Source organism: Kwoniella pini, chromosome 6, assembly GCF_000512605.2.
Source record: "Kwoniella pini CBS 10737 chromosome 6, complete sequence".
NCBI lineage: Eukaryota > Fungi > Basidiomycota > Tremellomycetes > Tremellales > Cryptococcaceae > Kwoniella > Kwoniella pini.
The window spans coordinates 182,967-204,513 of NC_091721.1; the positions used below are offsets into that span (position 1 = coordinate 182,967).

The window sequence follows — 21,547 nt, forward strand, 5'->3', positions numbered from 1 at the left end:
CCGTGCGCGATTGACAACATACAGATAAGCATTCAGGGTTACTTATATAAGGCGCTTTTACGCTCTACGTGTGATGGGTAACAATTTTCAGGTCTACAACCTGCAAGAAATCATGGCTTTACTGCCCGAGGAACTTCTTTTGATATTGTATTTGGCACGGAGGGGAAGCGAGTTGCACAGATCGAAAGGAGGAACTGGGGCAATGAACAGACTCGACGAGATTTAAGTTACCATCAATCAATCAATCAATCAATCAATCAATCAATCCATCAATCACACATGCAAGGATCGACCGTCAATGACACGATCAATGTGACAATAGGTTTCCAGACCCATTATGCAATCCCATGCATATATAGCATAGGATAATTTACAATCTGGCTGCCCTAGTTCTGCTTGCTAATTCTGAGACAGCGGGATCATCATGACGCCAGCCTTTCTTATCATTCAGATCCTCCGGCTGAGGTCCTTCTCGTCCTGTCTCAGCTGCTTTTTTACCTTCAGGTCTCCATCTCCACCTATCACGATCTTCCCTTGACAACTACTCAATCTTACATCAACAAAGCGACTGACGCCTCTGACGCGAATTTACTCACTCTTCCTTCTATCAGATCAGCTACATATTTACCTACTATAGGTAGCATTTTGAACGTATGTCCACAATCACCGGTAGCCAGGATGAGACCGTTATATCTCGGATCATCACATAACAGCCAGTTTCCATCATATGAATCTGTACACCAACAAATTGCTTTATCAAATAATAGTTTATTGGAGAATTGAGGGAAACAAGTATTGATTACATCCTTGATAGCTCGTTCACCTTCTTCTGGTATCGTATCTGTCGGATTTAGAGCGTGAGATCTAGGAACAGACATTGTGATATCTGTTTTCGCTCCGAACGGTCGACAAGTAGCCATTCTTGTATATCCTTCAAATTCATTGACGAATTTCATGATACCTTCTGGAGATGGTTCCATGAAGAAGCCCTGTGTTGTGTCTATGTCAGTTCGTGCAGAGAAAACTAATGAGATCTGACTAACAAGCTCGCTGTTGTACAATGTAGGGGTGCCTTTTAGTTTGTCAACCTCCTCAGCCGATAATCGAATATGACCAAATTGCCAGCACTACTTCAGACATATTAGCCTACACACAAATAAAGTGAGACGAAACAAGACGCCTACCTTCGATATACACTGATCCTCCAAATCAATCAAAGTTGGCGACCAAGCTCCTGTGGCCATAATGACTAAGTCTGCGGGCCATTCCTTCCCATCTACTGCTTTAACACCCAGTACGGTCGTCCCATCAGTACCCAACAATAAGGACTTGAAAGTACCAGATGTTCCGAAAGCGCTTTTCACTCCTAGCCTTCTTAGTTCAGCTCCTACAGCTGTCAGCGCATCTCGAGCGGCTACCCATCCTGCATCCCTTATCCACATTCCTTGCCAGCCCTGCGAGCCATGACTCAGCTCAAATCTTTTGGAGCGTAATCAACGCTCACCTCAATTTCACCATCTTCAAGATAAGCCCCCTTTTTCAGTATGTCTTCCTTATTATGAAGCCATTCCACGTTGTCTCCCTTCCCTGCCGATACGTTGAGGTCATATTGTCTTTTCAAACTTGCTACCCGACGCTTGTCTTTCTTAGCTAAATCCAACTATGAACAGCACGTTAATCTGAGGCCCTTAACGGGGGTATATACTGAAACTCACTCTGCCTACTGGGTGTAAGAACGGTGTGAACAGCTCATCACTTTTCCATGCGTCCCAAGTTTCTAGAGCTAGTCTACCCCATATTCCATCGATATATTGGGTACTAATGAGCTGCGACCATACAAACATCAGAGTTTGCCATGGTTACTATAATAACAAGCTGGCTTATCGCTCACTTTATTCATATCATTGCCAGCAGAGTTCGCTGAAGGCGGTTGGAACATGTCTAAAATCCGGATATCTTTGTAACCCCTTCTTGCCAGATGGAGGGCAGTCGACGACCCCATCGTCCCTGCTCCGCCTACTACCAGTATTTTCGACTCCTTCGTTATCATTCTCCTATGATTTGGTGTGCTTGATATCGTAACTCCGTGATCAAGGAAATCGTTCAATATATGGAGAAGGATGACAGATAAGCCTATCTATTATTTATCCCGATTTGCTTTGCAAAGCTGACTAGCAAGCTACGCATCCTACGATATCATGTACTGGACGGATTACTGTTTCCACTGCACGGGAACTCCCTCTGATGACTTGTTCTGCTGCTGTTTCACTCTCTGCACAATATACATCATGCGACTTGCACGAGTGTATTCGGGTTTGAGCGCTTCGGAAGAGCGACTGTTCAGGGCCATCAGAAAAGAGTTAAAAACAAGTGACCGACCCCTTTGGAAATGTGGGCCAAAGCGCGAGCGCCAAACCTTAGAAGAATGAGCTTATCGCTTGTACAATCGATATGCCGTAAGCCTTATTTATGTTGAACTGGTTCTAAGGCCGTCCGAATTCCCAAATTAAGGTATGGTTATTCTAAACGGAAAGTATATTCCGTTTCTTATACCTCTTAAACCTGAAAGCGAGTATTTTAAAGTATCGGCCCCGGATCTGCTTATCGTTTTTGTCTTCCCCCAAACGCAGAACCACTTGTCTAACTTCACTTTGTTACTCTGCTGTAAATATCGAGGAGTCAAAAATAAAAAATGGGCAATCCAACTGACGAGATTGAGGTCGACCGAGAGAAAGGTGATATGCTCGATCACACTGTCGTAGCACATCACACTCCAGATGAACCGGTTATTAACACTAAGCACCTCGACGAAATCAAAGATCGAAATGTAAGTTAGTTTGAATTCAAGGTGTGAAGAGCAAAATTGACAGATATAATGTTGTAGTATGATGTTGGGGCTGAGTTCTTCGCTGAAATGGCAAGACGACCCGACGCTCACGAACTTATGGCCCCATGGACTGAAGAAGAAGAGAAAGCCATTTTACGCAAAGTAAGGCCAATCATGGATTTTTTTGGCATGATGGAGACATTATGATCTGATATACTTGGTTGCTTGTTCTAGCTCGATTACATTGTATTGCCTTTAGTCACCGTTTCTCTGTTGCTGGGAGGAGTGGACAAGGTGATCCTTGGTACCTCAGCTACTTTTGGTCTCAGAACCGATTTACACCTTGTTGGACAACAATACTCGTGGAGTAGTTCCATCAGTGCGTTGCATAACGATTGTGGCCACTTGGGAGACAAGCTAATTGATGCACCAATCATAGTCTTTTACGGTGCTATGTTGACTGTATTTCCTCAGTCTTGGCTCTTACAAAAATTTCCCACTGGTAAAGTGAGTTCTTCCAAAACCAATGATAATAGTAAAGACAGTCACTAATAGATTTGGGCTCATCAGATCTTCGCAATCAACGTCTTCTTTTTTGGTATATTGACTTTCGCTACAATTGGTTGTAAAAATGCCGGACAACTTCAAGCGGTACGATTCATTCTCGGTATGTTCGAAGGTATGAATACCTCCGGCGCCGGTCTTGTGATCGGAATGTGGTGGAGAAAGCCAGAACAATCATTTAGAACTGTACTGGTATTCAATACTTTCTCATCTGTCGTTAATGGACTCTTGTCGTAGGCTTACATCTCTCTCCTAGACGAATAATCGACTTCTAATGCTTTGCTATATGTAATCGCAGATACGCCGTGCAATTTTACACTCCAACCAAATTACTCTCGAGATGGCAATTGCTGTATCTCATAGTAGGATGTATTTCGGTCATTTTCGGTGTTCTTGATTGGATCTTCTTCCCCGCTAACGCCACTAAGGCTTGGTGGTTGGTGAGTTCATCGTCATTCAGACCCGGAAACTGTTGCTGATCGAAATTATACGCAGACCGACCGTCAAAAATATATTGCTGTTGCCCGACTTGCCGGAAACCAGACTGGTATGGTTAACACTCACGTAAGCTGGCTCTTCTGATTGATTAATATACTTTGGGTGCTAACATTTATGCAGACGAAAATGCATCAAGTGAAGGAAGCTTTACTCGACATTCGAACATGGCTCTACTTTCTGATTTCCATCACGTAGGTCGTACTCGCTTGGAAACCCCTGGTCCAGCTAATTAAAAAGAATTGAATAGTCTCAATATACCCAACGGTGGTCTCAGTGGTTTTTACTCAATTGTCGTTGCTGGGCTTCACTTCAATGTCAAGCAATTGACTCTTATGAACATGCCTACTGTAAGTATAGTTGAGATCTTGGATTATGCGATAAGCTAAGATTCTTGTTCAGGGTGTTATCGGTTGGGTTGCTGCCATGATTTGGGTAGCAATTGCCAAATATACTCGACAACCTTTATTATGCGCTATGGGATCTGTACTAACCTGTCTTGTCGGAACTATCGTTCTTAAAGTTGTTCCTCATTCGAATATTGGTGGTTCTCTTGCTGGTCTTTATATAGTATACATGTATTGGGCACCTTATATGGTTTTTAGTCAATTGATTATGTACGCAAATGTTGGAGGAACAACCAAGAAAGTAGCAGTTTTCGGTATTTCCTATTTAGGTTATGCTGTTGGAAATCTTGTTGGACCTCAATCTTTTAGAGCAAATGAAGATCCCACTTATCCTACTGCTTATACTGTTATGATGGTGGGCTATTGCGCTTGTTTAGGGCTTATGACCCTTTATGGTATTCTCTGTTGGAGAGATAATAAGAAAAAGGTAATTCAAGAACAAGAATGGAGAACTGCTACAGAAGGTCAAGAACAAGATATTGGAGAAGAATGGAAAGATCTCACAGATAGAGAGGTTAGTGCACTCTCATTCAATTCGCCTAGATGAGAACTCTGCTGATGCACATCAATTCATATAGAATCCCAAGTTTAGATACACCTATTAAATCTTGAAAATCTAGGAATATTTATTCTTGTTTATGCGTCTTTCAACAGCGCAGAGTCAGCGTGACATCGGTGACACCATATTGTTTCCATTCTTTTAGTTTATAGACATTTGGATACCCAATCGATTTGTGATTGGCAATTTGTAGTTTTGTAGATCTTTCAGAAGGATCGTTACGATTTGTAGAGGAAGCTCAAGATAATCGGATAAAATATTGTAATTTGGTGAATATATGCAGATAAATTCCTGTCTTCGGTATCTATCATCCGAGATGGTCAGCCCGACATCGTTTCCCATGTGTGAGAATATCTAAATTATGAAGGCGAGTATATTGGTCTTGGGGATATGAGGTGTTTAGAAGCGGTGAAAGCATTGAGTCCCCAATACTGAAAGGTCCGAAAAATCGAACATTCCCGAGCATCAGGAAAAAGAGATGCCTCGGATAGTACAGTGTGCGCAGTGAAGGGAGATGATGCCTTGATGCTTCTTCAGATGATGAAGTTCTATGATGTTTGATTGGCCTATCGCGCATAGCTAGTATACTCTGAGGCGTTAGATTGTACAAGACAATTATAAGAGTTATCAACTATATGCATTCGTGGTAAGCAAAACCAAAGTCCGGGAAAGAAACCCAGTCTTTATATATACAAAACGTCACAGCTCTAGTCACATTCAGCTTGCGTTTGACTCCATTGAGAAACACTACCATTAGCTCGAGTAAAAGGCGGTGGTTGACTACCTGGTTTAGAAGTAATGTAAGGGGTAGGATTTTGGAGTTGGCTCTTTCCATCAGGTATACCCCATCCACCAGCTCCGGCGGTATGTACGATCAGTTGTTCTCCAGCTAACATACTGAATCAAAAACATTGTTTCAGTATTTGATAACAACGAGCAGAAGAAACGAACTTACGATATTTGAGCAGCAGGCTTAAGTTTAACTATTCTGAAACCACCATTTTGTTTTCTCTTTTTCAGATATGATGCACCTCTTATACCGTCTTCACCACCTTCTGTTCCATGAGGAGCTATTACCCTCCGTTGACCATCATGAGAAGCATCCATATCAACTCTAGCTTCATATATTCTTATAATACCATCCCCACCTCTATGTTGACCGGCACCACCTGTACCTCTTCTTATACTGAATTCTCGTAAGATACCTGGGAATCGACTTTCGAGTAATTCCAAATCACCTATCTTGGTATTAGTCATATTCGTATGAACAGCTGATTGACCATCCCAAGTTGGGCCGGCAGAAGCTCCACCACAAGCTGTGATCCGATTATCAGCTTTCGGTTTGTATCGATCTAGATCTTCGTCACTTACTGGTCTCGGCCCAGGTATACTTCTTATACATCAAGTGTGTGCCATTCATTGAACCGTGAGAACCAGACATAACGTTAAAAGCGGTGAAAACGATATCGGCAACACGTTGAGCTACCTCGCCGTTTCTACGAGGCATTACTTCAGCGTGAACACTCTTGAAATCACGCACTGGAAGACTCACCCTTGGGATACAGCAGCATCTTCCGAGGCACTTAAAACGGACCCTTCTGGGATGATAATGTTCAAAGGAGCAAGTACCCCAGCGTTCATAGGGATATCGGTACCTGACATCGTTCGAAGACAGTACAATATACCAGATCGAGTGATTGCGGGAGGAGCGTTGAAATTAGCTAAAACTTCGGGACCGGTACCAGTGAAGTCGAAAGTAGCCGAGCCATCTTCTTTGACATCGATTCTGACTTGTACAACAGTACCATCATCAAAATAGTCGGTGGCAGTATAGCTCTTTCCAGCATAAGGTTTCAGCGCATCTCGAGTGCATGCTTCAGCGTTTTTTCGGATGGCTAAGGAATCACAAATTAGCCGAAACATTAATTGAGGAAAAACTCCCTGCTCACCTCTCATGTAAAAGTGGACTACATCTTTACCATATTCCTCAAAGAGAGAATGCAATTGAGCTGTACCAACGGCACAAGCAGAAACTTGAGCTTTGAGGTCGGAAAGGTTATGGTCAATTCGTTTGGTAGGTTTACAATTGGGGAAATCTCCAGCAGCCATGAAAGCGTCGACGATCTCTTTTTCGTTGAAAATACCGTCTCGTACGATGAAAGTCGACTCAAATCTCACACCTTCCTCTCTACTGTCGATCTGGTTGGGATGATGGGAATTACCCTCAAGTCCTCCAATATCGGTATGATGACCTCGGGCAGCAACCCAAAAGACAATCTCTGTACCAGCTTCGTCAAATACGGGTTGAATAACCTACACTAGCAGTCAGCATTCATTGTGTTATGGGGGTGGGACATGGCAAACACTCACGGTGATATCTGGTCTATGTCCACCACCAGCAGTATGCTCGTTAGACAACAAGAAGTCTCCTGGTCGGAGTTCACCTTTTCTCCTTTTAGCTTGATAAATAACGGCATATTGCATCGAGCCTAAATGGGCAGGTACATTAGGAGCATTGGCGACAAGCTCTCCATTGGGATCGAAGAGAGCACAAGAGAAACTGAAAGGTCATCAGCTACCAGTTGTTCTAGCCATAATTTGTTACTTACTCGAGTCGCTCCTTGATGGAAACGGAAACAGCGGTCTTTTGTAATGCTCGGCACATCATTTCGGCAACACTTGCGAACCGATGATTAAAGATGGATAGTTGGATAGGATCAACGGATGTCAGGTCGATCTCTTTTTTTGGTCCAAGTCCGACATCGATAAAGACGTGAGACTTTAGGATTCGAGCAGAATTCTGAGGGTGAAGAACAATAGTTTGGGTATTATCCAAGATAATTGCAGGTCCAATGACTTTCATACCGGGTCTGAGATCTTGTAATTTGAATAATGGAATGTCGGTGAATTTTCCAACCTCCTCAAAGTATACTGAATTGGTTGCGAAAGGTTGAGGATCAGGAATGACCAATTGGCTAGATTCAAGTTGTCGAAGTTCTTCAACGTATGGCGATGTTTCGCTTAGATTGTTGGAGGGAGCTTTTGCGGTGGCTCGTACACGCACTGCAGCTACCATGATGGGAGCATCGAGGACAAAAGCGAATTCTCTTTTGTGTTCTTCGATGAAAGCTCGAGCGAAATCGCCATCTTGTGGTCTGGCGATCATCAAGGTAGTATCGGAACCTTGGTATTGCATGTTAAGGTAACAATCGTATATTACTGACTCTGCAATTTCTCCTTGATCAACAAGTTTCTGGGTCGCTCTAGCTTTAAGACCTTCGAATCGTTCATCAATGGCGGGCAAATATTCTTTGGAGAACTCCTGAACGTAAGGCTCTGATACATCCACAGCCACATCGGCCAGAGCCATACCGTAGGCGGAGAGGATGGACGAGTACCTGTAAAGATAATTCAGTTTGGCCTGATTGTTGAGATTAAAGCCAATCGACTCACTTGTGGACGATCACATAATGCATACCAAGCAAGGCAGCAAGAGCGGTAGCATGTTGACCTCCAGCGCCTCCGAAACAACTCAGATTATGAGAACTGGTTCGGAATCCCCTTTGTTCAGTTAAAGCTCGAATCGGTCGAGCCATAGCTGAATTTGCAACATTCAGGAAACCAGACGCGACCTCAGCAGCAGTAAGATCAGAGCCATTCTCTCTGTTGATTTGATCTGTGAGGATTTGGAATTTCTCCCTGACCACTTCATAATCAAGTGGCATGTCTTCTGTTGAACCGAAAATCTTAGGGAAGGAGTCGATGTGGAGTCGACCTAAGAACAAATTGGCGTCTGTCACAGTCAAAGGTCCACCTTTTCGATAACATGCAGGGCCGGGGTGAGCACCTGCAGAAGCTGGACCAACATTAAAGATCTGATTGGAATATGTGAGTATAGAACCACCACCTGCGGCGACAGTGTTGATATCAAGTTGTGGGACCTGAATTGAGATACCGGCTGTAGTCGTTTCAAAGACATGTTCATATGTTCCGCTAAATCGCGAGACATCGGTTGACTTTGTGATAAGATTAGCGCAGGACCCGGAATAAAGCACCTTTAACCATCAATGAACCCACTGTACCACCCATATCGAATCCGACCACTGGTGATCCGTCTAATGGATCGTAAGAAGTTTTGGCAAAACCGACAACTCCACCAGCAGGACCAGCTTTCATCAAAAAGCAATCAGCAGAACTTCATTGAGGAGATTAGAGGATGACTTACATAAAATAGCTCTGAGACCTGAAAATTTTTTGAAATCTGCCAAAGCACCATCAGATTGCATAAAAGAAACTCTACATTTAGAATCTTCAAGTCTTCCCTTGAAACCTTTTGCGAAACCATTCAAATATCGCTTAACTTCCGGTGTCAAATAAGCATCGGCAGTAGCTGATTGACCTCTTGCAATGAAACCGATTTTAGCTTCAATTTCTGATGATACACTAACGTTGTTGAATCCCATATCTTCTGCAATTGTGGCAATCCGTTGTTCATCCTCCGGCCAAAGGTACGAATGAGCAAGGACAATTGCGATTGATCGATAGCCCTCGTCATACAGCCCTTGAAGGGACACAGTGACCTCCTCGACATCTAGGAACATGTTAGCATATCCATTGTTCGTTCGATCTTGAAGCAATTGACTGACCTAATGGTTTTAGCTCTCGTACAGTCACTCCACTACTTGTCTTGATCAATCTTTCCCCGTTCTCTGTCACTGTCTTTCCCTCTTCCACGAACTCGTACCATTCCGGTATTATTCTTTCATCGATTTCGACAACTTTTGAATACAAAACATCAGGCTGGGTAGTGAGTATATTTAGTTAGTACAGCTAATTCCTCATATCCAATAGCTGGCGGGGCTTACCTTTTTAACAGCAAGTTGGAAGAGGAAAGGACGAGTTTGAAAAGCGATTTCAAGTGCATCGGCGTGACCTTTGTTCTACAACATAAAAGTTTAGCTTTTAAATCCGAAAGAAACACAAGTTTTAAATGAACATACAATTAACAAAGCACATCTTTCACCTTTTCTTTCTAGTAAAGCATTAGTTGCTACTGTTGTTCCCATTCTGAGAAATTCTATTTTTTCAGTATCTATAGGTTGATTACGTGGAATTCTCTCTCCTGTGAACCATTCCAATACCCTTCTTACACCTTCAGCAGGAGCATCAGGGTAACTACCAAAGCCAAATACAAAGGATGAGTTAGTCACCACACACACACACTAGGGAGGGTTTTTGAAGATCGAGCTCACTTATCTGGATCAACACTTAGTAATTTTACTAAATGATCTCCTTTACTTTCACTCATAGCGATCACATCCTATTTTAAATCGTCAACACCTTTGCTTTTCGTTAGCTGTAAGAAGACAAACTCACGCAAAAAGTACCTCCCCTATCAATACATATCTTCACTTTGTCTGAAACTGGAGCTGGCATATTACCTTGTCATACAGTGGGATATTTGACTTTGAGAGAATTACAAACTTGATGAAATGAAATTGAATCATAACGAAAAGACCTCAGGTCATTTAAGATAGGTATTTTGTGGAGAAGATAATGAACGGAATATGGTTTCCGTTTCTAACAATAAAGGTGGAAACGACAAAACCCAATATAGCGCCATTACGGAAAAGCCTAATTCTTTCGTATTTCCATTACCGAAGTAGCTTCGGACCGAAACTTTAGATGTATCGCGTGCCCGTTCGCTGTTTGCAATTATTGAATTTTCCAGTCAAATAAGACCATGATTCGGGATAGCGGGTGGAGATCCAAAGATAAGGGCATGCGAAAGCTCCTGACCGATGTCTATCGAATCGGTCTTCTCCGTCAATCTTCGCTTCCTCTTTTCATATAAACATGCCGTAATCGTTCCGTTGCTTTCAAAATATTGGCAGACTCGAACGCTGCAATATGTAGTGATCACATAGTAGAGAGCCCTACTGCATGAAATATGCATAAGATACAACAGAGAGTCAGACAGCTACATCAAGCTAACTCTTGTTCCAGTGCTTCTACCAAGATCTCCGTCTCCCATTTTCCCATCTCTATCACTAGCAAACAGTCGATATCTACGGAGTCAAACGAATATATATCAATATAATCCAAGATTCAATATTGAATGTCACTTACATATCTTGTAGTTTCTTCATGTCTGCAGATGAGACAGATGGTCTAGTACTTTCTAAAGAATTCAAAAGATATTGATAACTTATGATTGGCTAAAATAATCATTATAGTCAATCTTAAAAACAAATTACTCGTGACACCTAACCTAAAATCGATCTTACTTTTTCATTCTCCTTTTTTCCATTTGTCAGATCCCGTTCTTCACCCTTCTGCCTAGTATTATTCTTGCCGATCACATTCATCTACCGTGTTGTCAGCTAAATCCATCATATTCGGTATGGACAAAAATCATGCTCACCCTATTTACCAACTCTGATCGCACAGCCGCGGAAACCTCTTCCTCAATCGGTTGAATCTGTTTATAATTACTCTTCTGACTTCCAATATCCAAATATCCATTCTTCTGAGATTTTGCTTTCCCATTATTTTCTTCTTCGAGAGACAGCTTGTCAAGAGTGGAATGAACAACTTCCAGATGAGCATTATAAGTTAAAGCTTGTAAATCTGCTCCTGACATTCCTTGTGTTCTTTTTGCAATTTCATCCCAATTTACATCTAAACTAAAATGTAATTTCTTAGCTACAGAAAGTAAAATTTCTTTTCGATCTTCATGTGTTGGCATATCGCATAAGATTGATTTATCCAAACGACCTGGCCGGAGTAAGGCTGGATCAATAAGATCAGGTCTTGACGTTGCAGCTAATACGTAAACCCCTGTAAGACCTTGAGCACCGTCCATCTCTGTCAATAGTTGGTTGACCACTCTGTCCGTCACTCCCGTTGAGTCATGTCCTCTAACTTGAAAGTCAGCTGAGCTCCGTAAATCACAGCAGAATAGAGCTGCTCACCGCTTAGGAGCGACGCTATCGAATTCATCGAAGAAAAGTACACAGGGTTTGGCCCCGCTTGCTCTTTCAAACAAGTCTCGTACAGCTTTCTCACTTGCTCCAATATACTTGTTGAGGATCTCAGGCCCTTTGACCGAAATGAAATTAAGACCGCATTCTTTAGCTACAGCTGAAGCAAGGAGCGTTTTGCCGCAACCAGGATATCCATACAATAGCAATCTTTAGGACCAATCAGCTTCAGACTCTATGGATTGGTAAACGGCTGACTTACCCCGATCTTAGCCTTAATGGGCAGTTGGCAAATATCTGAGCGTATTTAGTCGGCCACTCTAACGTTTCTCGCAGCATTCTACGGGGCTCATGCAAGCCTAAATGAAATGACAGATGAGCTTTCCGTTGTCCTCGATGCCACCAGAGGAGGCTCACCTCCTATATCACTCCACTTCACCTCACTCTTCTGCAAACTGACACCTCTCAGACTGAGCGGCGTAAATGCCTCCTGAGCCAATACAAAATCCTCCATGGTCAGACGGAAAATCTCGCCATATTTGATAGACCTAATTATGCTTTGTTGTGCTGCGTTCCCCAGTAGGTCGGCCAAGTCGGAAATGGAGTACCCTTCTGTAAGCCCGCTCAAAGTTAAATAATCGATTGCATCTGCAGCACTTTCTTCGTGTACGCCATTGATCAGCTTCGATGCGGGCGGCGAGGCTTGTTCATTTGCCAATATACGCAGAATGTCTTGACGTAATTCTTTTGTCAAAGGCGGTATTTTCAACGTCTCTCCGAAGACATGCTTGGCGCTTAATGATGGATGTAAAGTAGTACTGCTGGTGGACGTAACGATGACTAAGACTCCAGATGGTAATGAGGATGATGAGAAGAGTCGACTGAAGTGATCAGCTAATATCGCCGGATTCGATGAGGAATTGAGCTGTATATGAATTAGCTATCTCATTCTTTACTGTCTGTTGGCCCGATCAACTTACCTCTGTTTCTACTCCGATCAGATTGTCCAGTCCATCCAGGATCAGACAACAAGGTCTCCTCCTCTCTGCGTTGCTCACCCAGTCTGATATAGTCTCTTTGATGATTGACAATCGACTTTCGGGATCAAGCTTTGCTACATCCTCATAAACAGGCTCTGCAATATTCGTCAAAATCAGATTGCAACAACAACTAAGATGACTGGCAATAATAAGAAAGTAAGACTTACCCGCTAGAATACTGCGATCTTTCTCAACCTGTTCCGCTATGATCTTTGCAACTATCGTCTTACCAGATCCTCTGTTGCCCTCTATAAGTATAGGTCGATTTGACCCTGATAATAGTGAGCGAGAAAGGTAGGTGATAGCATTATTGATCAATTGTTGTTGACCAGGGAGTGGCAGCGTAGGTGAGGCAGGTATACTGTGGGATTTCAAGTGTCAGAATGGCTCCTGCTGAACCCGCCTCAAAAAGTTCAACGGCAGCTCACGCTGAGGTAGTGGATGTCCTCCGAGCAGATTTCCCATTTCTTGGAAGTTTGGGCAGTATCTTGACGATACTCCATTGATTTTCCCATGCTTGTGCTCCTCCAATGATTGTCACGTGTCCATCAGGCATCTCATCCCATTCTACCAATTGCAACTCTGTGTTTTTTATCTCTGGCTCCAGGCTCTTTTTCTCGGCTTCTACCTGAACTGCAGATGTGTCATTAGGCATAACTTTATCTTCATCCGTCTCATCCAGCTGAATAATCACATCGTTCTTGTCAACCTTTAAACCCAGCTTTCGCCGTATCCTTTCAATTGTATTTGACGAACATAAAGCTAACTTGGATTTATTGATACTTGCATTATCCGGTGTACCCCATGTCGAAGCTACCCGATAAGGGATTAATCGTAAAGAAATGTACTTTCCCTTCCTTTTGCCGTCTACATTACCGCTCCCATTCTGCTGGGATGGATTACTAATGATCTGCTCTTTCGGCTTAGACATTTCTCTGGGTCTAGGTGCGACGTATACCTCGGTATCCATATTCAGAAGGGCAGCTTCTTTCGTTGATGTTGAAGGGCTGGTTTCATCTGTATTGATCATGAGTAGTAAACATCAGTCATCGGCTCCAGAAGGTATAGCCCTATGTAGCAAGCAATGAGATCATAAAATAGCTCACCAACTCTTATACGTATCTTTGTCTTTCCCATGACCCATACATCTATCTCTTGGCCCTTCTGAGCTGCTCGCAGTTGGGACAAAAGATGAGTCTCGAGAAAAGATGCATGTTGTTCCTATGATCCAACTGAGATGAGCGATTGGCGATTTTCATAACTTTTAGCTGACATACAAGGATTTCCCAGTCGTCTGAAGTAAGAGGAGTTACTGATATTGATTTTGCTTTTGTTGGATTATGAATTATACTAATTTCCACCTATGTCCGTATACCCCGAAAAGTAAGCTATCTACTGATTGACGCAGAATAGTGACAAGCAGCTTACAAGAGTACCTTCTGACCATCCTAATGAGATAGCTACTTCGGGATCAAGTTCTATACTTTCTATACCTTCTCCTGCTTGTGTCAAGGAAGAAGAAGCTGCTAATCCTGACCATCCTAAATATGCTGCCTTTGGCTGACGAGCTGACAAGGACGAAGAAGAGGCTGATAAGGGTGATAAATGGATGATCAGTGATTGTGGGCGCTATATGAAATGAACTCATCAGTATCTGGTGGTATGAGGACGAAGTCGGAAAAAAGTTTGTTCACTAACAGCTTGTTGTTGTGCCAATTGAGCGAATATTGATAAAGGTAAATGAACGAGATTGGACCTGAGAGAACGATATTTGACTATAGCTTTCCTTGCCATCTTGATTGCGGTAGGTACGTAGCAGTTCTTCAACCTCCTTGTCTCTGTGAATCTGAATTGATTATCGAATTGACATGGAAAATGGGATATGAAGAGCAAATAACATTGTCGAGGAATTAGAGTAGTTATCGGTAATCATATCAAAGAGAAAAGCGGTCCACGTGAAATTGGTTCCGCTCATAGATATCATAAGTTACTGGTAGAACACTAGATAGGGATCCAAGAAGACATGCATGAGACTTGTATTGATACAAATAGTAATGGAGTGGTATGATTGTCCGTATATTACAAAAATTGGATAGCGAAGCGAGTCGAGAGAATATACAGCGAATCAAACGCAGAGGTGAAAGTTGGTTGTTTCAATAGCAGTTTCTTAAAATGCGAACAAAGCAGCACCTTTTTTCCTTCCAAACGAATAGATCAATAAACCTGAACCGAAGAGACCGACCTGGACCCAACAGTCAGACTAACATTCATATGTACAGGAGACAGAACTCACAGTGATACCTATAGCAACTTGTACCATCCTAAATCCAATGACTAATCCTTGTGAATACGAATCACTGTGATGTGGATTAGTGGTCATTGCTAAACCACCTGCAGCTGCTATACCGGACTATGACCAATACAAGATTTAGTATGCTTCATCAGCCTCTCCGAGGAATAGAACTTACAGGTACTAAGAACAAAACTCCGGGGACCATTGAAGTAAAAGCTGTTCCTCCAAATACTCTTGAATAAATATTACCCATAACACTGTGTAGATATTATCAGCGATTTGATCTAGAAATATTGAATGTTTTGATTTTTAGGTAAAAGAAATTTGAACTTACCCAATAACGAAAGCTCCTAAAGCTGAAACTACATCACTTCTATCAAAAATATAATGATTTGCTAAAGCATTTGTTAAATAACCAATACAACAAATAAAACACATTACAGGTAATTGTCTTGATCTTAAAGGTTGCATATTCCACATACTTAATAAAACACTAAAAATTGGAATAAATAAAATAAGATATATTTGTGGCATACCTTGTCTCCACCAAGGCCAATTTGGATCTCTTACACAAATTATTGAACCTTGATTTAAATTTGATGTAATTTGATCTGTACTTTTATTTGAAAATGTAAAAGTACCATTAAATAATGGAATTGGTAAACCTGTTATTGCAGTTGAATTGAATGTATCTGAATTTGAAAAAAATGAACCTTGAATTTCAATATATGATTGTGCTGCTTTTGTTGCTGCTTGTGAAGCAATTCTTGCATTTCTATCGAAAACGTAAAATAAATCTGAACCTATTGTTATTCCAAATCCCTAGATACCATGAATAGCTTAGTCATTCTCAGTTTTATCAATAGTATAAGTGATTTTGCGAACTCACTAAGAATAAGGAATAAATAATGGCGTATACCATTCTGACACTTCCCGACATAATATTTTTAGAAGCGAGTTCGAGTGATCCACATACTGAGCTATATGTCAACCTATGCGCCACTAGTTTACATAGAACTGCACTCACAGATAGTATACCCTGGTAAAATTAATACGACACCAGCTGAAGCAACCGCTTGATAACAAAATATACCAGTTGTTGATAAACCTCTCGCAGTAAAGGATACTACAGTGGCGATTGAGATTCTAAAAGTAACAATGACTTATCAGTTCTTCGTCACTTCATAGAGTATTTTACGAAAAGAAAGAGAAAAAGAATTTACTTACTCAAAGATATTAGAATACATTGCACTTTTACTTGCAACATGTAATTGCATAAAACTTAATAAAATTCCTAAAGCACCTGAAGCTAAACCATCAATTAAACTACCACCAAATCCAACAGGAGCAATTAAACCTGAACATAAAAAAGCTAATAACATTCTTTGCCATAAATTATATTCTTGTGGTGATTTCATTAATTTATGAATTAATTTTGTACCTTCTGAAGCATCCATTTCATCATGAACAACATTTTTATAAATGTTATGTACTTTATGTAATTTTCCTAATTCTAATCCACCATCTGTTACTTTAACAAAATGAGTTTCAGAAGTTCTTGTATCCATATCACCAAAACTTGCAATTACAATCATTGGAAAATGAATAAATTGTGCATCAATTTCTAAAACTAATGCAGTTGCTTGTAATTGTGATTCAATTCTATGTGAAGGTGCACCAAATCTCATTAATGCTTTTGCTAATTTTAGAACAAATTGTTGACGTGTTAAAATATCTTAAAAAAAGATTTAAAAAATTAAAAATTAATTATTTCTTTCAATTAATGAGATATTTATTTATAACTCACCAGCAACATGTAATTGTATACTTGCTCTTCTTTTTCTTTTTCCACTAGTTAAATTACTATCACCTGTATCAGTTCTCATAAAAGGTAAATCACTTAAAGAATTTCTACGATGATTTTTCTTTTTTTTTTGTCCAGTTACTCTTGGATCATCTTGATCAAATTCTTCATTCATTACAATTGTACTTGTTGAACTTGATAATCTTTTTAAACCTAAACTTTTCATTGTAGGTAACAGTCCAGGTCCTGATGTATTTAATCCTCCTCCTCCTCCTCCACCATTACCAGATTTTGAAGAAAATCTTCTTTTCATTGATAAAGTATTTGTTCTTCCTGTTAATTTTAGTAATTGACTAAAAACTCCACCTTTTACACTATATGTTGAATTTGAATCATCTTCATCATAATCATCATTATCTTCTTCTAATTGTCTTGTTGTTCGTCTTCTCATTCCATTTCCACTTTGATTAAGTTTTGGAATATTTAAATTCATTTTTGAAGAATCACTTAAACTTCTTTGTCTATTTATATTTATATTTCTTGGATTAGGTGAATATTTTGCTTTTTCATTTTCAACTCCATATAAAGTTTCATCTGAATCACTTCTATGATTTTCATATCGAGTTGAAATTTGATTTTGATTTTGACTTTCAACCCATAATCTATCTTTACCATCAACGTAATTAGTATTTTCCCTCTCCTGATGATTAATAATTGATCCTCTTCTTTGATCATTTTGTGCGTATACTTCTTCTTGATAAGCTGGTACAGGAGAATACCTTCTTTCTCTCTCACCAAATGTACCTCTATTACCTGGTGAGTATAAATCTTGATTTCCACCTTGTCTATTAGAAGCACCGTTAGGAACGATATTAGGTGAACCATTAGGTACAGAGAATCGATGTTGTTCTAACATTCTTCTAGGTGGTGTATATCCTATATTTGGTGCTGATGATCTAGCTTCTCTAAAAGGTGATTCTCCTGATCTTGGACTATCTCCACGATGAGCTAGAGAAGATCTTAAAGCTGATGGAGGTCGATAAGGAGAAGGTTGATCTTCTCGATATTGTTGCGCTTGAATTACAGAATTACGTGGTGAAGAAGTGATTTGTTGTTGATGATACTCTTCTTCTGTGGAATGCAGTGTATCAAGTGTAGGTCGATGTATAGCATTTGACCATCTTCTTCCGCCAACTACTCTAGGAGGAGCAGTATAAGTATCATTAAGTGGTTCATGATTTTGAATATATTGAGGTTCTTCTTCGACTGGATATTCACGATAGTATTCTTGATGCTGAGAGGGATTATCGACTGATTCGCTAAGTTCGACAGGTTCAGAATTGAATGGATAAGAACCTTCATTATCATAATATTCTCCTTCTTGTGCGTCGATATAAGTTGATCCGATTGATGCTCTAGGATCGGTGGAAGGTAAAAAGTCAGAAGGATCTGATCGAATTGGAGCTAATTCTTCTCGAGAGAATCGGACTTTGGAGTCTTTTCGATCGCCTGGTTTTAAGGCGGGTCGAGGTGGTTGGGACATATTTTGGGTATGCTAAACTATATGCTGTATCAAAGGAATGTGATGATCGTCTGGCCTTCAGGATGAGCGGACGACAACAAGTCGGCTGAAAGGAGATCAGAGGGTGGTTGGTAATGAGCGAATACAAGTACGTGTAATTGTATTTTGATATTGTATGGATTTAACAGGTAAGTTCGAAGTTGGTAGCAGAAGTCATCCAAGTAAACAACAAGAAAGCGGTCATTTTGTAAAGCTTACGCATGTATGTATATGAAGTATCGACCAGATAATACATCAAGCCTGATGGTGTTAAGCCACCTTTTTTTGTCATAGACCGACTGAAAATCAAAACGGAATGAAGATTTCAATTTGGACTAATCGACGAAAGTCTCCTGGCTGTCATATCGTTCATATATGTGGTACTAGACATTCCACTGATTTATGATCCCCGTGTCGCAGTGAGCTATACCACTTTGTCGTAGTCTATAAACCATCAGCCATATTTTAGTCAATTACATCATCGGTTGATGACTATCAATTGCGGCAATGATCAGTATCAGCACGGTAAAAAGTACTTCATAGTATCTATACACCTCTAGAATATCTATACGGTATTTCATGCACCTTTCAAGTCATATTTGAGTTTTTCCAATTCTAATAAATTCTCTTCTGATTGCTTTTCACTTCTACGTTGTAAATCAATAGCACCAACTACTAAAGTAGGTATAATCCATCTTGCAATTTCTCCTAATTCAAGTGATATCATATCACTTCCACCAGGTAAAGAATGATGATATCTAATAAATAATGCACAAAGTGAAACGGTTAATTGAATTGAGAATGAATATAGGTGATTTTCACTTGATATAGTTGGTAAAAAGGGTATCCATCCTGGAGTAAGAGAAAAGGGAAGAAGAACAAATTGAAAAACTGATAATATCGAGAATATTGGGTTTGATGAAGAAAGGTGATCAAAAAATTGAAGTATTGATCTATTTGTGTATTGTCAGATCAGTATGAAGAGATGTAGTAGGTCAAACTTTCGTAGCTTACATTATGGATGAAATGAGTACTCCAAAGTCTAAAGCGAGATGGGCTTGTTTGTTATCGCTGGTATTCTTTTCTCTCAATAGTCTAATTTGTTCTTCTTGGCCTGAGTCAGGAAGAATCAGGGCTATGAGCTCAAGTTGTTGTTGTTGGGGTACACCAAGGCCAACTTACCATCATTATCGAGTATTTCATCTGAACAGTGACAATCAGCATGTATATTATCATAATCTTGCCTTGGTTATGAGGACGAGTGCCTAGACCTACTAGTATTTAAGGGCTCCTCGTCTTCATCTCTCTGTTTCCGCTGTGCATTTGTCCTCTGCCTTGCGCCTGCCATACTGAGCGTACTTGACTGGATATTATGCGCTTCGAAATAGAGGTAGGAGGATGAATATTAAATGCAGGCCGAACCAAATAAACAGTCGTATGGGTGGGATGAATTGAGCTATGGTGAGGATATTAAGTGGGGTGCTCATTTGAATTTAAACATTTAGAACGCGTGTCGACGATGATGATGCGGGGTTGAGAGATGTTCACAAAGCTACCTTACAAGTTACATATTCAGCTCTTCAATTCTTTTACCTTTGAACAGTCCCCTCAAACATTTCATCAGCCAACATGTCCAGATCATACGACCGAGGTGAGCTTCTGGATCAATCTCCACCGTTTAGCTCATTGCTGATTTCTGCCTTATAGCTTTGACCGTATTCTCGCCTGATGGACATGTAAGTTATATCATTCTTCACATCGTCAAGTTTGACCTAATATCTTGCTATAGCTTTTCCAAGTCGAGTATGCTCTTGAAGCTGTACGAAGAGGAACAGTTGCTGTGAGCCGACTTTATTGTCTTTGACTGTGAAGCAGAGCAGCTGACGAGTGTGATTTCAGGTCGGTGTAAGGGGATCATCATGTGTGGTATTAGGTGTAGAAAAGAAATCAACATTACAATTACAAGATCCAAGAACAGTAAGGAAAGTAGCTATGTTAGATGATCATGTTTGTGTAGCTTTTGCAGGTGAGTTTGATTCGCTTTAATAGTCAAGTGTATATTTGTCTTTTTTTGACTAAAGCTAACTTACGGATCCAGGTTTGACGGCGGACGGACGAATCTTGATTGATAAAGCAAGAATAGAATGTCAATCTCATCGATTAACTGTGGAAGATCCTGTCAGTATTGAGTACATCACAAAACATATTGCAGGTATTCAACAAGTAAGTATCATTTTATTCTCAACAACTAAGAATTTATACTGACTACGCGATGCAATCTAGAAATATACCCAATCAGGTGGTGTAAGACCATTCGGAATCTCAACTTTGGTAGTCGGCTTTGATCCAAATGATACGATACCTAGATTATATCAAACTGAACCTAGTGGAATATACTCGGCCTGGAAAGTAAGTTTAGATTTCGACTAAATGGTCATTTGGTATACTTAAATTTCCTCTGAATCAGGCATGTGCGATTGGTCGAGCATCAAAAACAGTTCGAGAATTCCTTGAAAAGAACTATACTGAAGAATTACCTCGTGATGAAGCTATCAAGTTGACTGTGAAATCACTACTTGAGGTCGTCCAAACAGGAGCCAAAAATATAGAAATTAGTGTCATGGAGAGATATGGTGTTATTAGTGTGAGTCATTTGAGCATAATAACCTGAAAGTCATCACTGCTCGATAATTACGTTTCTCGGCGATATACCTTCGCCGCCACTACAAAGTATGGTTTGTGCTGATGGGTAATTCAACGTAGAATCTCGAACAATCCGAGATTGAGCAGATAGTAGCTACTATAGAATCAGAGAAAGAAGCGGAAGCAGAGAAAAAGAGAGCAAGGGTTGCAGCTACTCAAGCAGGTCAAGCAAGTATGGCAATGGGTTCTCAAGCTGTATCAGGTACTCAAACTCCTGCTGGTCCAGCAGATGAAGAAGGACATGCTACTGTTCCAGGGGAAGAGACTGGTGTTCAATGATCGCTGTTATCTGATCCAAATTGATGTTGGAT

The 21,547-nt window shown here is 40.6% G+C and overlaps 7 protein-coding genes across 7 annotated transcripts; 2 read left to right on the forward strand and 5 right to left on the reverse strand.

Annotated features, from left to right (window-relative positions):
• Window positions 1-370: 370 nt before the first annotated feature.
• I206_104534 (uncharacterized protein) lies at window positions 371-2,050 on the reverse strand (the record flags this gene model as incomplete). Its single annotated transcript, XM_019153831.1, has 7 exons — window positions 371-541; window positions 597-989; window positions 1,044-1,127; window positions 1,185-1,454; window positions 1,505-1,660; window positions 1,716-1,826; window positions 1,892-2,050. The coding sequence occupies 7 exons, from the start codon at window positions 2,048-2,050 to the stop codon at window positions 371-373; spliced, it is 1,344 nt and encodes a 447-aa protein (XP_019012571.1).
• Window positions 2,051-2,692: 642 nt separating this feature from the next.
• I206_104535 (uncharacterized protein) lies at window positions 2,693-4,898 on the forward strand (the record flags this gene model as incomplete). The annotated part of the gene is made up of 11 exons (XM_019153832.2): window positions 2,693-2,827; window positions 2,885-2,989; window positions 3,062-3,206; window positions 3,267-3,334; window positions 3,398-3,624; window positions 3,690-3,831; window positions 3,887-3,955; window positions 4,010-4,080; window positions 4,137-4,236; window positions 4,289-4,807; window positions 4,872-4,898. The coding sequence occupies 11 exons, from the start codon at window positions 2,693-2,695 to the stop codon at window positions 4,896-4,898; spliced, it is 1,608 nt and encodes a 535-aa protein (XP_019012572.2).
• A 661-nt stretch (window positions 4,899-5,559) lies between these two features.
• Window positions 5,560-10,288, reverse strand: I206_104536 (uncharacterized protein; the record flags this gene model as incomplete). Its single annotated transcript, XM_019153833.1, has 15 exons — window positions 5,560-5,749; window positions 5,808-6,168; window positions 6,224-6,348; window positions 6,405-6,747; window positions 6,802-7,165; window positions 7,223-7,412; window positions 7,462-8,250; window positions 8,306-8,868; window positions 8,930-9,021; window positions 9,078-9,443; window positions 9,499-9,652; window positions 9,718-9,792; window positions 9,853-10,027; window positions 10,105-10,172; window positions 10,229-10,288. The coding sequence occupies 15 exons, from the start codon at window positions 10,286-10,288 to the stop codon at window positions 5,560-5,562; spliced, it is 3,915 nt and encodes a 1,304-aa protein (XP_019012573.1).
• A 544-nt stretch (window positions 10,289-10,832) lies between these two features.
• I206_104537 (uncharacterized protein) lies at window positions 10,833-14,669 on the reverse strand (the record flags this gene model as incomplete). The annotated part of the gene is made up of 14 exons (XM_019153834.1): window positions 10,833-10,920; window positions 10,982-11,070; window positions 11,140-11,220; window positions 11,277-11,772; window positions 11,827-12,045; window positions 12,098-12,194; window positions 12,253-12,760; window positions 12,816-12,970; window positions 13,043-13,236; window positions 13,304-13,892; window positions 13,982-14,096; window positions 14,153-14,236; window positions 14,304-14,504; window positions 14,574-14,669. The coding sequence occupies 14 exons, from the start codon at window positions 14,667-14,669 to the stop codon at window positions 10,833-10,835; spliced, it is 3,012 nt and encodes a 1,003-aa protein (XP_019012574.1).
• Window positions 14,670-15,042: 373 nt separating this feature from the next.
• Window positions 15,043-18,515, reverse strand: I206_104538 (uncharacterized protein; the record flags this gene model as incomplete). Its single annotated transcript, XM_019153835.1, has 8 exons — window positions 15,043-15,117; window positions 15,169-15,285; window positions 15,344-15,425; window positions 15,503-15,990; window positions 16,058-16,143; window positions 16,196-16,314; window positions 16,396-16,903; window positions 16,976-18,515. 8 exons carry the CDS (start codon window positions 18,513-18,515, stop codon window positions 15,043-15,045), a joined length of 3,015 nt encoding a protein of 1,004 aa, XP_019012575.1.
• A 595-nt stretch (window positions 18,516-19,110) lies between these two features.
• Window positions 19,111-19,881, reverse strand: I206_104539 (uncharacterized protein; the record flags this gene model as incomplete). The annotated part of the gene is made up of 4 exons (XM_019153836.1): window positions 19,111-19,486; window positions 19,548-19,647; window positions 19,716-19,736; window positions 19,809-19,881. 4 exons carry the CDS (start codon window positions 19,879-19,881, stop codon window positions 19,111-19,113), a joined length of 570 nt encoding a protein of 189 aa, XP_019012576.1.
• Window positions 19,882-20,162: 281 nt separating this feature from the next.
• I206_104540 (uncharacterized protein) lies at window positions 20,163-21,515 on the forward strand (the record flags this gene model as incomplete). Its single annotated transcript, XM_019153837.1, has 8 exons — window positions 20,163-20,184; window positions 20,241-20,269; window positions 20,323-20,373; window positions 20,433-20,559; window positions 20,632-20,756; window positions 20,817-20,942; window positions 21,001-21,177; window positions 21,297-21,515. 8 exons carry the CDS (start codon window positions 20,163-20,165, stop codon window positions 21,513-21,515), a joined length of 876 nt encoding a protein of 291 aa, XP_019012577.1.
• Between the last annotated feature and the right edge of the window lie 32 nt (window positions 21,516-21,547).